Genomic DNA, 14,878 nt, shown 5'->3' with positions numbered 1-14,878 from the left:
CTCTCTCTCTCTCTCTCTCTCTCTCTCTCTCTCTCTCTCTCTCTCTCTCTCTCTGAACACCCCCCCCCCCCCCCCCCCCAGCATTAAAACACCCCAGCATTTATAAAAATATAAAAAAAAAAATTAAAAAAAAAGACTGATGCTCCAATAACGAGACTGGATCAACCTCAGCACCATGAACATATTAACAGCTTGGAGTCTTCAGCAAAAGCCAGAAAATTATAAATATAACTAATTACTTGCCATCCTGTCAGATGTGATACGAGCAACTTTTGCTTCCTACTCAAAGCTTTTAGTTTTTGTGCCATGAAGTAAACTGAATATCATTCCCAATCCTTTAGTTCATAACACATCAATATCCAGTATGTATTTATAGACATCATAAACATACGGATATCAATTATTCCACCAGTAATGCAGTTTCTCCTTTCAAATAACTTAATAAAAGCAGCAAAGAGGGGGAACGATGATAATCTTACGTGTCCAAATTATCCAACAATAATTGGCAGACAGTATTTAAATACCCAGACTCTATCGCATTATGGGACACATCCAAGATGTAAAGGTATACTGCAGGTTGTGGTGGCCGCAGCTAAAATAAATAGAAATATTGATAGATTAGAAAAATTAATCAAATAATGAAATGTTCAGACCTATAAATGGAAAATGGGGATCAGTGTGACTTAACAAATCATGCCATTGGAAACAAAAACTACCAATAGTTTGTTTTTCCTTAAAATCACTAGTGTATCAGATTCCATAGTCAAACTCTCAAAAAAACATTGAAATAATGCCAACATTTATTTCTCAAGCTGCATAACTAAATTAAATCCCCCCATGCCCTGATCAAAACTAGACCTAGTACTGGCTTGCACGCTTACAACAGGTAGTGTTACTCAAGAGAGTGAACCAGAGTTAATGTCATGAAACACCACCTCTGTTTCTATCCTAAATGTTTTGAAAAATTCGACACCATCGTTTTATTTCAGACTTCCAGTTTGAAGCATATTTTGCTTCCGTACTGCGAGCTCGGGCAGGGAAGGGAAGGCATGGACAAAGCATTATTTATACTATTATAGCTATATTACAATTGCACGGAAATTCAACACTGCTTCCTTACGAAAGCATCAATCAATTGCATTGCATCAAAATGCATTTGAGATTATTATAGGTGTGCACAATACTCTTCTCACCATCTGGACTGGTTAGCTGCACAAGGTGTGATAGAAAGGAGGATGGGAATTTGAGCAGGCACAAGGTCAGAAATGGAAAATCAGTTTGGGAATTGATGGGGAGAAGGCTGTAACTGAACCAAGGTGCCAAAGACACGCTCAACATTAGTAGATGTTGGAGCTGGGTTACGAAAAAGAACAGCGAATGGAAGCATCCAAGGATTTTGGTAAGTGTTTGAACTAAATCTGCTTGCTTCCCAGTGTGGAATTACAAAGACTTCTCTGAAACTTTTGCGAGCACACTCCTGGTATAGCACAACCCAAGTCTCCCTGTAATGTTCCATAACAAGGGTTGTCCCGCTGTGCAAATAATGCTGGAGTTATAATTGTGAACTTCAACAGGAAGTGCTCATCCAAAATCCCCAATTGGTACAATGTGATCCAGAAAGTTACAAACTCTGTTTACTCAAAAATAAGATTAATTTTCAGTCATAAAATAGCAGCATTACAGAATAAAATTTTATAAACCATATGTTTCATCAGCAAAATGGGCTGAACTAACATCACTAGAACAACTTTGAGGAGATGATAGTGGTGCAATTTATTGCCCTGAATGAGTGCATTACTTTAAAAAAATAAAAGCCACACTTACCATGTACTCTGAAGGAGCAATAAACTCTATGGTTGCACTTTGAACTTCAGGTCGTTTATGTGGTTCTCCATATGATCGCGTCACAGGATTATACATGAATTCTTCAGGAACTAAGCATCAGGGGAACACTTTTTAAAATTATTTTCAGCAAGAAAGTACAAAATATCCTTCAAACTTACACTTTTGCAATTTGTGCCCAACTATGAAAAGGCATTTTCATGGCACCTTTTTGGAAGATTTTCCCCTGGACAATAGATCCTACATCAAGTTCTTAGATCAAACTATTTGGAAATAAATAATCTCCTGCACCCTGCCCTCCTAGCGCAACCTCAGAAGTCCATCTCCAACGTGTGGCAACCATTCATTTTCACAATAGCTTTTATGCACCCACCATTTTATTTCTGAATGAAACTGAAAAATCATACAACCACAAAAAGAATTTAATTTAGGACTTTAAGAAAAACTGTTCAGAAAACCCCCCAATTCCCAGCACCTCCAGACTCATTCCAAATTTGCATCCATCTTTAATCGATATCCCTAACCTCAAGTTGACCTACTCCACAAGACCCAACTCCTCCCCCCTCATGTTTCCTCCACTGCTGATCATCCAACATCCCTTGCAGATTTGTTAATTGAGATTCTCATTCCATTTCGGCACCCCTCTTCAAATTTGCTACCTAAAAAAAATCTCAACTGACCCTTTCCTTTGAAAAATGGTACTCCTCACTTCGTTTCTAGAGTCCCTGAACATATTACTGACTCCAAACTGTCCTGGAATTCCAATCATCAATCCTGGGACATGGCTCCTGGAAAAAAATGCCTCGATTTTTAACATATTGTCGTTTTAGCTTTTAAATGTCTCAGTGTCCCTGCTGACTTCTATCTTCATTCATACTGCTGCATGATATCCTTTTCCAATTCTGGACTCTTGCACTTCCTCACTATTAATAATGTAGCTGTTAGCAGCTACGCTTCAAAGTTAAAGGCCCCAGTTCCTGCATTTGTCTACGACAATCCTTAAAACATAACTATTATGTGGCAGAGGTTAAATTGTGTTTGAGAATATGAGACACACTCAAGGACATGCTAATACGTGACAAATGTAAATTGGGACAAAGGATTTCATAAGGAAGTCTTTCTCCACTGAGAAATTCGGCGTTATTGTGGCGTCTAAACACAAAACTCCAAGTACATAGCTTTTTTCATGCATGTGTACAAAGCTGCTTTCAAATATAGTTGATTTTCAGTATTTTAAAGTGCCTGCAAAAATTAAAAAGACACCCGATAGCTGACATCAGGCTATTAATACTTTCAAATGTTGAAAGGAAAGAACCGATCTGAAAGTGGAGAGGGGGAGGAAAGGACTGAGAATCTGTTAAACTCAGACTATATTAATTTATTGAAAATGTCTAAAAATTGTCATGAGCACTTGCAGGGGTGTCTACAAAACAAATACCTCAACCAGTGCCAAAACCAATTCATTTGCTGCATTAGTTCTTCATTGCTGAACATAACTGTGCTCAGAGGAATCCTTTCAGACAAAGCATTCTTTAAATACAAATTCCCTCATCTCTCCACAAATGTTATTTCCATTGTCCACACACCCTCCCTTTCTGCTCCACAATTGACTGTATTTTAAGCAGACTCAGTGGTACAATGCTAAAATCTCCTTCTAACAATTTAGCCAAACCTCCCTTCAACTAGCCAGTTATATCTGAAGACCATGTGACAGCTATGTTGACGTCTTTCCTCTTCTCTTTGCTGTAAATCACCATTATATTTAAACTTTTTTTTCAAAGTGTCTTTAACATTATTTGAGGTTTATGTAACTTTGCTGAGCCTACCATCATTAACTCGATAGCACAAGTTACATTTCCATCTTCTTTGGTCCAGAAAGTTAACAAAAGGATTTATGTAGGTTCGGCAAGAACGACATCTCACAATGGTGCTCGATGTAACCACGGGCAATTGCTGCAACAATAAAGCATAACAATAAGGAACGATAGATGTGGGCATGGGAAAGATAAATTGTACATATGAAATCATTTCCACCAAGGGAAAGATTGTCTGATTGTGCAAGGTGCCCCGACCCGACTCATCCTTTTTAGCCAGATGCTGCCTGACCTGCTGAGTTACTCCAGCACTTTGTGTCTATTCACACTTATAAAAATTAAACATTAGACCGGACCAGCAGTCAACCATTAAGCATGGGCAAGAATACTCTACCTCACCTCCTTTACCAAGTGTTCCTTATCTGAACTACATTGCAATGGATAGGTGACCAAGCTATGACTTGCCTCACAAGAAGTCTGATTAATATTTTTTTTTTAATCCATTTTCCAAAATAGACTATATCATTGGTTTCCTCTTACCGATAGATCTCTGAATGGATGTAGCTGTAATCCTAGAGGAAGCTTAGCTTTGCTCAATAAAGACTGAGTTTGAGGGATGTTGGTCAATGTGCATCTGAACACTCTGAAATAGAGAGGAAAAAAATCAGTTGAGCAGAATTAATCTGCAGTGAAATTATCAATTACCTAAGCATTGTACAATGTATTGAAAACTCCAAGCTTACTCTGGATTGCAGTTCAGTTTCTGTAGATCCCTGTGCAGGTTTGGTAGAGGGGCTTTCACTGGTGTCGTAGGCAGAATATTTCTTTCTTGCAGGAGATTCAGAGGACGTACTCCTTCTGATTGGTGGTCCTGCTGCAGACTCAGACCGCCCATGCCAGCCATTATTTGATTAAAATTCGGAGCCTAAAAGAAACAGGATTTGGCATGAGGAAAATATAGACCAGCAAAGAACACAAACTCATTCATTATTTTGAAACAGACTTCCCAGTCAATTCAAATAGCAAAATGTCACTAAAATTGTTTTGGTCTGTATTGACTTTTGTTTTACATTATCCTAAATCTTGAAGTGTCTTTGTGATACACTCAAATATGCAATTCATTCAACTGAGCAACCAAAACACTGAATAAATTTACCAATAAAAAAATGAATTCTCCAACCACAAGGAGATCAAGAATTTCAACTTAATGGAATGACTGAAGCCCGATGGTCTTAAAGAAAAAGTGATTCTTAAGTTGCAAGAGCTCAAATGAATGTTGTGGTAAAGAGGGGCATGAAAACAGGATTATATATATTTCAATAAGCATTATCTGCAGATAACCTTCAATAATTCTGGGCTCATTTTAAACAAAAATCAATTATGGTAGCAAATGGAGATTGCTTCAATAGGAATAGATATAAACTTCCTTTGTATTGGATTTCTGTCGTAATGTAAAGACGGATCAATACCGCTGACTGAGCATAGGCAAATACGAGACAACTCGTTTATCCGGATTTACTCCAAAATGTTGTGAAGAGAACAAAACTGGCAAAGATTCAACATTCACGACATCCTGTTGGAGGGTATCAAACTTGAGTGGATGTAACAACTATACAGTTCTCCCACTAGTACATATAAGGAGCTACTTCTAAAGTGTGAATGCAAGTAGATTTCAAAGATAGGACACATAACACCAGTGTACTGCTTGCTCAGAGCGGAAGAATGTAATTTTCCTAATAAAGATAACCTGCATCTTAATTTTTTTTTCTTTCGTGGATATTTCTCTTCATATTGCACACCAAGTAAGTCAAGTCAAGTCAATTTTATTTGTATAGCACATTTAAAAACAACCCACGTTGACCAAAGTGCTGTACATCTGATTAGGTACTAAGGGAAAAAAATGAAACATACAGTAGCACGCAAACAGTTCACAGCGCCTCCTCAATGAGCCTCAAACGCTAGGGAGTAGAAATAGGTTTTGAGCCTGGACTTAAAGGAGTCGATGGAGGGGGCAGTTCTGATGGGGAGAGGGATGCCGTTCCACAGTCTAGGACCATGAGCAAACCAAAGATAGTGCTGGAGAAACTCAGTGGGGCAGGCAACATTTCTGGAGAACATGTGCAGGCGTTGCTTTGGGTAAGGATTATTTTCCAGATTGATTGTGGTGAGGGGGAATAAAGCTGGAAGAGGTGGGGGCAGGACAAAAGCTGGCACGTGATCGGTGGAGATAGATGAGGGTGCTTTTGACTGGCAGGTGGTTGGACAAAGGCCAACAATGAAAGCACACATTGCGAGGAAAGGATAAGAGGCTGAAATGTGAGTCGGAGTAAAGAATATTGGTGATATTGGTGGAAGGGGATGGAGGCAGGAGGAAGAAACGGGTCGCCTTTCCATGTTCTCCATATATGCTGCCTGACCCACCGAGTTACTCCAGCACCGTGTCTTTTTTGTAAACCAGTATCTGCAGTTCCTGGTTTATAAGATCATAAGCAAATTGCTCACACATCTTTATTGTTACTCAAAAGGAGGGAATAAAGACTTTTCCAATAATCCTCCGTTCAGCTTTGTTCCACTTAGTTTAGAGATACAGCATGGAAACAGGCCCTTTAGCCCACAAGGTCCGCGCCGATGAGCGATCCCCATACACTAGCACTATCCTACAAACTAGGGACAATTTACAATTTTTACCAAAGCCAATTAACCTATAAACCTGTACGACTTTAGAGTGTGGGAGAGAACCGGAGCACCTGGGGAAAACCCACGCAGTCGCGTGGAGAACATACAAACTCCATACAGACAGCACCTATAGTCGGGATTGAACCAGAGTCTGGCACGGTAAGGCAGCAACTCTACCGCTGCCTGCCACTTTAACTTGAGTTCCACTATGATCATATATTTCCAGTAGGAATTTGTGTCCCACCAGCCCATCTTGCACCACCATTCAAGAGGAAGTACTAGTTTCTCCAACCTACTCAGATGTTCATTAACTCTCATTTCTCATTAGCTAAAAAACAAAATGTAGTCGACTATCTGCACCTAAGTACCTGAGGATATTGTTGTGAACCTGCCGCATCTGGCACCTGACTGCCAGGAATTCCAGGGCCAGCTAAGTTTTGGTATCCCGGCGGCATGGAGGGATAAGAGTGGCCGAGTGTTCCTCTAGCATTAAGACCTTGTTGAAGTGGCTGCACTGTAGGGAAACAAGCATCGTCAGGTAGTTAAATTGCACTTAAAAATACAGCAGAGAACCGCAGAGTTATACAGCATGTCAGTATATGAAATATGGTGCAAAGAAAATAAATCATACCTATCACCTCCCCGATAACTGATTAAAGTCAGCATACAATAGATGGCAGTTCACAGAAAAATCGGTTCCATAATTGCAGATATGATCTTCCATTGATTAAGTAATTTAAGTGTGGAGACTTGTTTACTAATTACACAATTAACAGGTTTATTTGATAATCAGCTCCTGTTCTCTTTACAAAGCAACAGCACAAACATATTGCAATTAATTTCACTTACTCATTTTACCACCTCCTTCCAAAGAATCATAGTTGTCATGAGATTCTGATTGATCGCCAGATGATCCAGAAATGAATCCTACAAGATACAGGATAATTGCATCAAAATTAAAAGCACACTTTATTATACTGCGATGGCTATTTTTAAAATATTTGTATCTTTCATTTTAGGCAGACCATTCCGATACCGTTGGGCTCCTCGCGGAGGCCGCGGCCGGTTGGTCTGGCAAAATGGATAATCCAGAAAGGCTCTGGAGCCAAGGATGCGGAAAATGGTGGGTGACAGTGAACCTGTACTGTTCCTTGGAAGCATTACCTTCAGAGTCCCTGGAAATGTTCTGAGTTGGCGGTGCATCATGATTAGTGTTCACCAGAGGTTGAGACGGTCTGATCAAAGGAGGACCTCCACTTGGAGGGGGACCCAGGGGGGGCCTGACTGGCTGATACATCTGGTGTGATGGTTGGCTGACCGGTGGATGAACTGATCCTGCAGACCAAAAAATAATATCAACTTTGGTCACACATACCAGCAATTATACTCCATTTAACAAAGCGAGTCATTCCATCAAACACTGTGGACCGAGATACGAATCCTGAGGAAACAGTAAGAAACCTCAGTGCAAGCTTCTATACATTATTATCTGTACATTTTCTCTACGGGTTAGCAAAGCGGCAAGAAAAATGCCCCCAACTCATTATGAATCAACCGTGACACCAAATTCAACAAAATTTGTCCTGACTGTACATGAGAAACTATGGGGCTTATTAAAATAAACCTGTGTAGCTCAAATGAATAAATTGTCCCTTTCAATTTCAAAACTTTTGAAATCGGTGTGGCTGTCCACAAGACAGAAATACACAGGGAAGTAGTAGCGGTTTCATCAAATCTGTATTCATCCACAAAGCTGTTGGAACTGTTAATCTTCAAATCATTGAAATTTTTCAAAATTATGATAAAATGTAGAGCTTTTCCTATCAAACCACCATGGCAAAATAAAGGTCAAAACACCAAACAGAATTTTGGAGAATGAAAGATAATCTCATTGCAGCAGTTACACCTCGGTACACGTGACAATAAACTAAACTAATTTAATCTAATCTTGAAATGCACAAAATTGTTAAAGAACCAATGAGGCAGACACAGAGTTGATATTTCCCATGGATGGAGTGACAAGAATCTACGGTCATCAGTGTCAAGACAAGAGACATCAGATTGGAAGTCTTGACATTTAAGCTTACTTTTCTTCCGTTGGCTGAAGGTATCACTGGCACCTCAGAGCCAGAGGTGAATTTTGTCGCCAATATCTGCTCTCCCCCACCTGAGAGGAAAGGAGCCTCCCATAAGATTAAGAGAAAAGCCACATATCCCAGATCTCACCATATCTTGACAAATAGAACAATGTGATGTGCAAAACGGCAGGTTGTTGTACAGGATAGAAATATTTATTTACTCTTAAGATATTGAGCTTTTGGCATTCTCTATCCAAAAGAAGCCTCGGTCACAGATTATATTCAAGACAATTGCATGTTAGGGGAACCAAATGGATTTGGAGGTTAATGTCGGAAAATGAAGCTTCACTTGATTCAAGTTGCGACAAGTGCCCTTGCGAATGATATAACATTGCTTCGTACAGTGCCTTCCATAATGTTTGGGACAAAGACCCATCATTTATTTATTTGCCTCTGTACTCCACAATTGCAATAGAGAAGAAAAAAAAATCACATGTGGTTAAAGCACACATTGTCAGATTTGAATAAAGGCCATTTCTATACATTTTGGTTTCACCATGTAGAAATTACAGCAGTGTCTATACATAGTCCCCCTAATTCAGGGTACCATAATGTTTGGGACACATGGCTTCACAGGTGTTTGTAATTGCTCAGGTGTGTCATATGAGGAAAGATTGGAAAGACTGGGCTTGTATTCACTGGAGTTTGGAAGGATAAGAGGGGATCTTATAGAGACGTATAAAAATATGAAAGGACTGGACAAGCTAGGCGCAGGAAAAATGTTCCCAATGTTGGGGGAGTCCAGAACCAGGGGCCACAGTCTTAGGAAGGCCATTTAAAACTGCTAGAAAAAACTTTTTCACCAAGAGAGTTGTGAAATCGTGGAATTCGCTGCCATAGAAGGCAGTGGAGGCCAATTCACTGGATGAATTTAAAAGAGAGTTAGATAGAGCTCTAGGGGCTAGTGGAATCAAGGGGTATGGGGAGAAGGCAGGCACGGGTTACTGATTGTAATGAATGGCGGTGCTGGCTCGAAGGGCTAAATGGCCTCCTCCTGCACCTATTTTCTGTTTCTATGTTTCCAATTGCCTCCTTATTGCAGGTACAAGAGAGTTCTCAGCATCTAGTCTTTCCTCCAGTCTTTCCATCACCTTTGGAAACTTTTATTGCTGTTTATCAATATGAGGACCAAAGTTGTGCCAATGAAAGTCAAAGAAGCCATTATGAGATTGAGAAACAAGAATAAAACTGTTAGAGACATCAGCCAAATTTTAGGCTTATCAAAACCAACTGTTTAGAACATCATTAAGAAGAAAGAGAGCACTGGTGAGCTTAGTGTAAGAAAATAACTGCAGATGCTGGTACAAATCGAAGGTATTTATTCACAAAATGCTGGAGTAACTCAGCAGGTCAGACAGCATCTCAGGAGAGAAGGAATGGGTGGCGTTTCGGGCCGAGATCCTTCTTCAGACTGATGTCAGGGGGGCGGGACAAAGGAAGGATATAGGTGGAGACAGGAAGACAGTGGGAGAGCTGGGAAGGGGAAGAGAGGGACAGAGGAACTATCTAAAGTTGGAGAAGTTAATGTTCATACCACTGGGCTGCAAGCTGCCCAGGTGAAATATGAGCTGCTGTTCCTCCAATTTCTGGTGGGCCTCACTATGGCACTGGAGGAGGCCCATGACAAAAAGGTCAGACTGGGAGTGGGAGGTGAAGTGCTCAGCTACCGGGAGATCAGGCTGGTTAAGGCGGACTGAGTGAAGGTGTTGAGCGAAGCGATCGCCGAGCCTGCGTTTGTTTTCGCCGATGCAAAGAAGTTGACATCTAGAGCAGCGGATGCAATAGATGAGGTTGGAGGGGAGGTGCAGGTGAACCTCTGTCTCAAAGGAGGACCTCCACAGTTGATGACCGAAGTATTCCCTCTATAATAAAGAAAAATCCCCAAACACTTGTCCGACAGATCAGAAACACTCTTCAGGAGTGGATTTGTCAATGACCACTATCGGCAGAAGACTTCATGAACAGAAATACAGAGGCTACACTGCAAGATGCAAACCACTGGTTAGCTGCAAAAATAGGATTGCCAGGTTACAGTTTGCCAAGACTTAAAAGAGCAACCACAGTTCTGGAAAAAGGTCTTGTGGACAGATGAGACGAAGATTAACTTGGATCAAGTTAATGGCAAGTTGATGGCAAGAGCAAAGTATGGAGGAGAGAAGGAACTGCCCAAGATCCAAAGCATACCACCTCATCTGTGAAACAGGGTGGTGGGGATGTTATGGCCTGGGCATGTGTGGCTGCTGAAGGTACTGGCTCACTTATCTTCATTGATGATACAACTGCTGATGGTAGTAGCATAATGAATTCTGAAGTTAATAGACACATCCTATCTGCTCGTTCAAACAAATGCTTCAAATCTCATTGGCCGGCGGTTCATTCTACAGCTAGACAATGACCCCAAACAAATTGCTAAAGCAACAAATGGGGTTTTCAAAGCTAAAAAATGGTCAATTCTTGAGTGGCCAAGTCAAACACCCGATCTGAACCCAATTGACCATGCCCTTTATATGCTGAAGAGAAAACTGAAGGGGACTAGGGGATTTTTTCTATTACAAATCTCAAATTGTGGAGTACAGAGGCAAATAAATAAATGATGGGTCTTTGTCCCAAACATTATGGAGGGCACTGAGTATATAGTGCAGTGTGGATAGGGTGCTAGAGTAACGTGACAGGATATAAAGAAAACCAGACATTTTAGTGAAATAAGTAACATTAACCAGTGACAGGAAGGAACAGGGCATACCAACATAAGAGTGCACCTGCAACAAGGGTTAGTATTGAAAAGGCACTATTGAGGCTCTTTATCCGACCATACACTACTTTCACAATAACACAGATAAATTAACGTCACAGTAGAAACCAGCTAGCGTGATCAATAGAGGCAAAGACTGGAACTAAATATTCTACAGCAACTAACATTTCCTAGGGATAGCAAACAAAAAGGCTGCTGGGTTAATTAATTAGATCAGTTAGAAAATGAGAAAATATCCTGGCTCAGAAGGTCCGGTTGTGGAGTCAGTTTGGGTGGAGGCAATGAACAGAAAGATTGAAATTGTATTTGTAAGAGTAATTTGTTGGCCACTCAACAGTAACCACAACGTAAACCATTGTGGCTCAGCATAAACCAAATAATAATGAAAGGCACCACAATAATCGCGGGTAACTTTAATCTGGATAAAATCAAATTGGTAGAGGTACACGAGATGGCGTAGGTGTCATTTGGCATAGTTTTCTTCTTTGGTCAGGAAACTGAGTTCAAGGGTGATAAACAAACAGCTGGAGAATCTCAGCAGATCAGACCAGGTTATTTATCTGCAATGTTTAATAATTAGTATGCTAATTCAATTTTTTTTAATTGTCCCCTCCATAAACCTTTTCCTTTCAGACTTCCAAGATTTCAACGCCCAAGTAATCTTATATCAAATATTCAATTACTTCCAATACGGACATAATTATAGAGCTGCTTCATTTGGTGCATCATTGCCCACTCCTGAATTCCTTTTATAAAATTCTTCCTTAAAAAAATGCAACAGGAAAACATTAACCAAATCCCATCTTGATAGATAATCCAGCGTTGTCTGATGTTCACATTTTGCTATGTGCAATGAGGGTCAACTTTAAAATATTGCATTACTCTTCACTTAAAGGACCTGACTTGATTACCCATGCCAAAATGTTCTTAAGGGGATGCCAATGTGCCTTATGGAGATGCCAATATGCCAAACTGCTGCAATTCTCTCATTAGGATGCTCCAAAAGCCATTAGAAAGGTCCAGCATTTACATGTATTGACGTTGAAACAAAGGGGATTTTGTACATGCATCCACAAGTCTTGATTATTGATAGATCAGAAAGCACTACGTAAATAAAGATACTTAAATTAATAAAGTGTGCCAAAGGTTACAGGGTGAAGGCAGGAGAAGCGGGAGAAAAATTGATCAGCCATGATCGAATGGCAGAGCAGTCACGATGGGCTGGATAGTCTAAATCTGCTCCCATGTTTCATAAAGTTAAAACAAAAAAGGACATCCTCATTTGGTTTAATATTCACTCCCTAAAACACCATGTGAAAAGGTACAAAAAAATTCCAGACATTTCCACTTGAACACTGGCACAGTTGCCTGCTGGTAATCAGAACAAAGGTCAACAATCATCTCCAACATCAGCATGCTTTCATCCCTACTGGTCACAGGTCCCAGATGCAACCATTCACTTCCTCCTAATAAGTCCGTGAGCACAACCAGCACTTTGTAATAAAGTTACAAACCACAGTTTACGAAATAGCTACAAGTCAGCAGTTTATAGTTTCAATTTCTGCCTCAAGTACCCAACAGTGATATTTTTTACATACTATGGCCCGTCCAAGCCGTTTCCACACTGCATCTCTAAAAACACTGCACAGAAATGTTTTAAGTAATCTTTAAATGATCAAACCGACCCGTTTTATAACGTCAAGGGGAAAGTCATTTACTGCTCGAACTGTGATGGGGGAGGTGTGGGGGTGGCTGAAAGACCATGACCAAATCATGTATAGATCATTTGTTAAATCTATTTGCATTCTCCAACATTTTTCAGCTATTTGCATTTTCTAAAAGCTTTGCCAGCAAATTATTACGTGAAAACCCTCTTAAGCAGCATGATTAACAACATGTATTCCGTAGATACACTGCATTACGTGACTGATCCCTCTCAACATATTGGAGAGATTCCATTCATCTATTAAACGTTTGCACTTGGACAAACATAACTCGGTCACAACACAAACAGGTCACCCGGCCCCTCAAACCTGTCCCGCTGTTTAATTTGCTCATGGCTAATCTACCCAAGCTTCAAATCGTTCCATCAGGCGTTACGTTCCATTATTATTCCAAAGCAAAATTACATAGCCATTTAAAGGGTGTGGACATTTCCAGTACCAAAAGTAGCATCAACCCTAAAGGTAGAAACAAAATGCTGGAGTAACTCAGCAGTTCAGGCAGCATCGGTGGAGAAAAGGAATAGGTGATGTTTTGGATCGAAACTCTTCTGCTGACTGACTCTCTAATGACTTCAGTTTTCCAGGCCCTAGTTCCCCCATCTTTACTAAGACTCAGTCTGAACAAAGGTTTCAACCAGAAATGTCACCTATTCCTTTTTGTTGCCCGACCCCACTGAATTACTCCAGCATTTTGTGTCTATCTTCAGTAATCCAGCATTTGCAGTTCCTCCCCACATTAACCGTACAGGAACTGACATTCTGTGCATCTCCTTAGTAGTAGCCATCTTATCGATAGTTGACAATGGAAAGCGATGCAATCTTACCTTGGTTTGCATAATTCTGCATAGTGGTAGGTCTTCCAGCCATATTGCCATACTGATTGCCCATTGCTGGCTTTGGACAACTCATTCCATAGGTGGTGGAGATGGGCATTGAAGGCCCATGCACCTGGCCAATTCCCTCAGCCGGGACTGCGTGATTTATCTGCATTCCTGCTGGGGGCTGTCGAACAGGATGAGATTGTTGCGGTTGACCAAACTGCCAGTTGGACTGTGGAAGGATTGGAGCTCTTGCAGGAACTTTCTCCAAAGGTGGAGGTGCAAAGGAACCTTGAGATGGCAGTGGCATTCTTGAGTAAGATCCCGAATGTGCAGCCAAAGAAGCACTCTGTACTCCAGAAGAGTTCACCTTCTGTAACAGGTTAGCATTTAGTGGAGGCCTATTGACAGTCTGTCCAACACTCTGAAAATTCCCAATTGGTTGAAAATGGTGTGGGTACTCATAGTTATATTGTTCAATAGGGACCTGCGGAAAGTTCTTTGCTGGCAATTGATGCACATGTGGTGCTGGTGGAACCACATTATACCCTTGTTCAGTAGGAACTGAAGAATTTTGGTTCATCAATCGATTTGGGCCAGGACCTGGGGATAAGATAACATACACATGTTAGAACACTAACCCAACATTTACAAAATATATACCTTTAAATATGTAAGCAGGCAATTTCCTCTCCACTCTTTTGGCTCAGTGAAATGCTAAAGATATCAAAGAATAAAAAAGTGACAAAGATGATATTTCAGGTAGATATTAAAGTCTATTAGCAATTTTGCAGAATATTAAGCACAATTGTCAAAACTGAAGCTTTGAGTTCAATTCACAAAAATGTTAAACACCATAAATAATTCAAAAGAACAAGGCCTCAACTGCATCTCATAAAACTCAGTGCACATTTCTATTTGGAACCAGCACCAAAAATAAAGCTACAGAACTCCAGAAAAAGTTTATTCTCTCAAACCGGCACACAGAGAGGGCACCTCTTATAACCACATTTTGGTGGTTTGCTTAAGTTAATGAAAAAACTGACATTCATCTTCATCCATTCTGGTAGAAACAAGACTATACTACCTTACATTAAAGCCAGTATGGCAACTA

The 14,878-nt window shown here is 40.4% G+C and overlaps 1 protein-coding gene across 2 annotated transcripts in view; it reads right to left on the bottom strand.

Annotated features, from left to right (window-relative positions):
* The window catches only part of LOC144600037 (protein transport protein Sec24A-like), a 50,696-nt gene that overhangs the window by 27,837 nt on the left and 7,981 nt on the right, over window positions 1–14,878 (bottom strand). For both annotated transcript variants that reach the window (XM_078411385.1, XM_078411386.1), the window contains exons 2-10: window positions 13,771–14,367; window positions 7,497–7,667; window positions 7,182–7,259; window positions 6,701–6,846; window positions 4,400–4,581; window positions 4,197–4,299; window positions 3,669–3,795; window positions 1,825–1,934; window positions 480–592 (exon numbers count right to left, since the gene is read on the bottom strand). In XM_078411385.1, the coding sequence (XP_078267511.1) occupies window positions 480–592; window positions 1,825–1,934; window positions 3,669–3,795; window positions 4,197–4,299; window positions 4,400–4,581; window positions 6,701–6,846; window positions 7,182–7,259; window positions 7,497–7,667; window positions 13,771–14,367 (1,627 nt within the window). The remainder of the gene's footprint in view (window positions 1–479; window positions 593–1,824; window positions 1,935–3,668; window positions 3,796–4,196; window positions 4,300–4,399; window positions 4,582–6,700; window positions 6,847–7,181; window positions 7,260–7,496; window positions 7,668–13,770; window positions 14,368–14,878) is intronic.

Source organism: Rhinoraja longicauda, chromosome 14 (genome assembly GCF_053455715.1).
Source record: "Rhinoraja longicauda isolate Sanriku21f chromosome 14, sRhiLon1.1, whole genome shotgun sequence".
In the NCBI taxonomy this organism is placed as follows: domain Eukaryota; kingdom Metazoa; phylum Chordata; class Chondrichthyes; order Rajiformes; family Arhynchobatidae; genus Rhinoraja; species Rhinoraja longicauda.
This window is presented reverse-complemented; position numbering and strand designations above follow the sequence as displayed.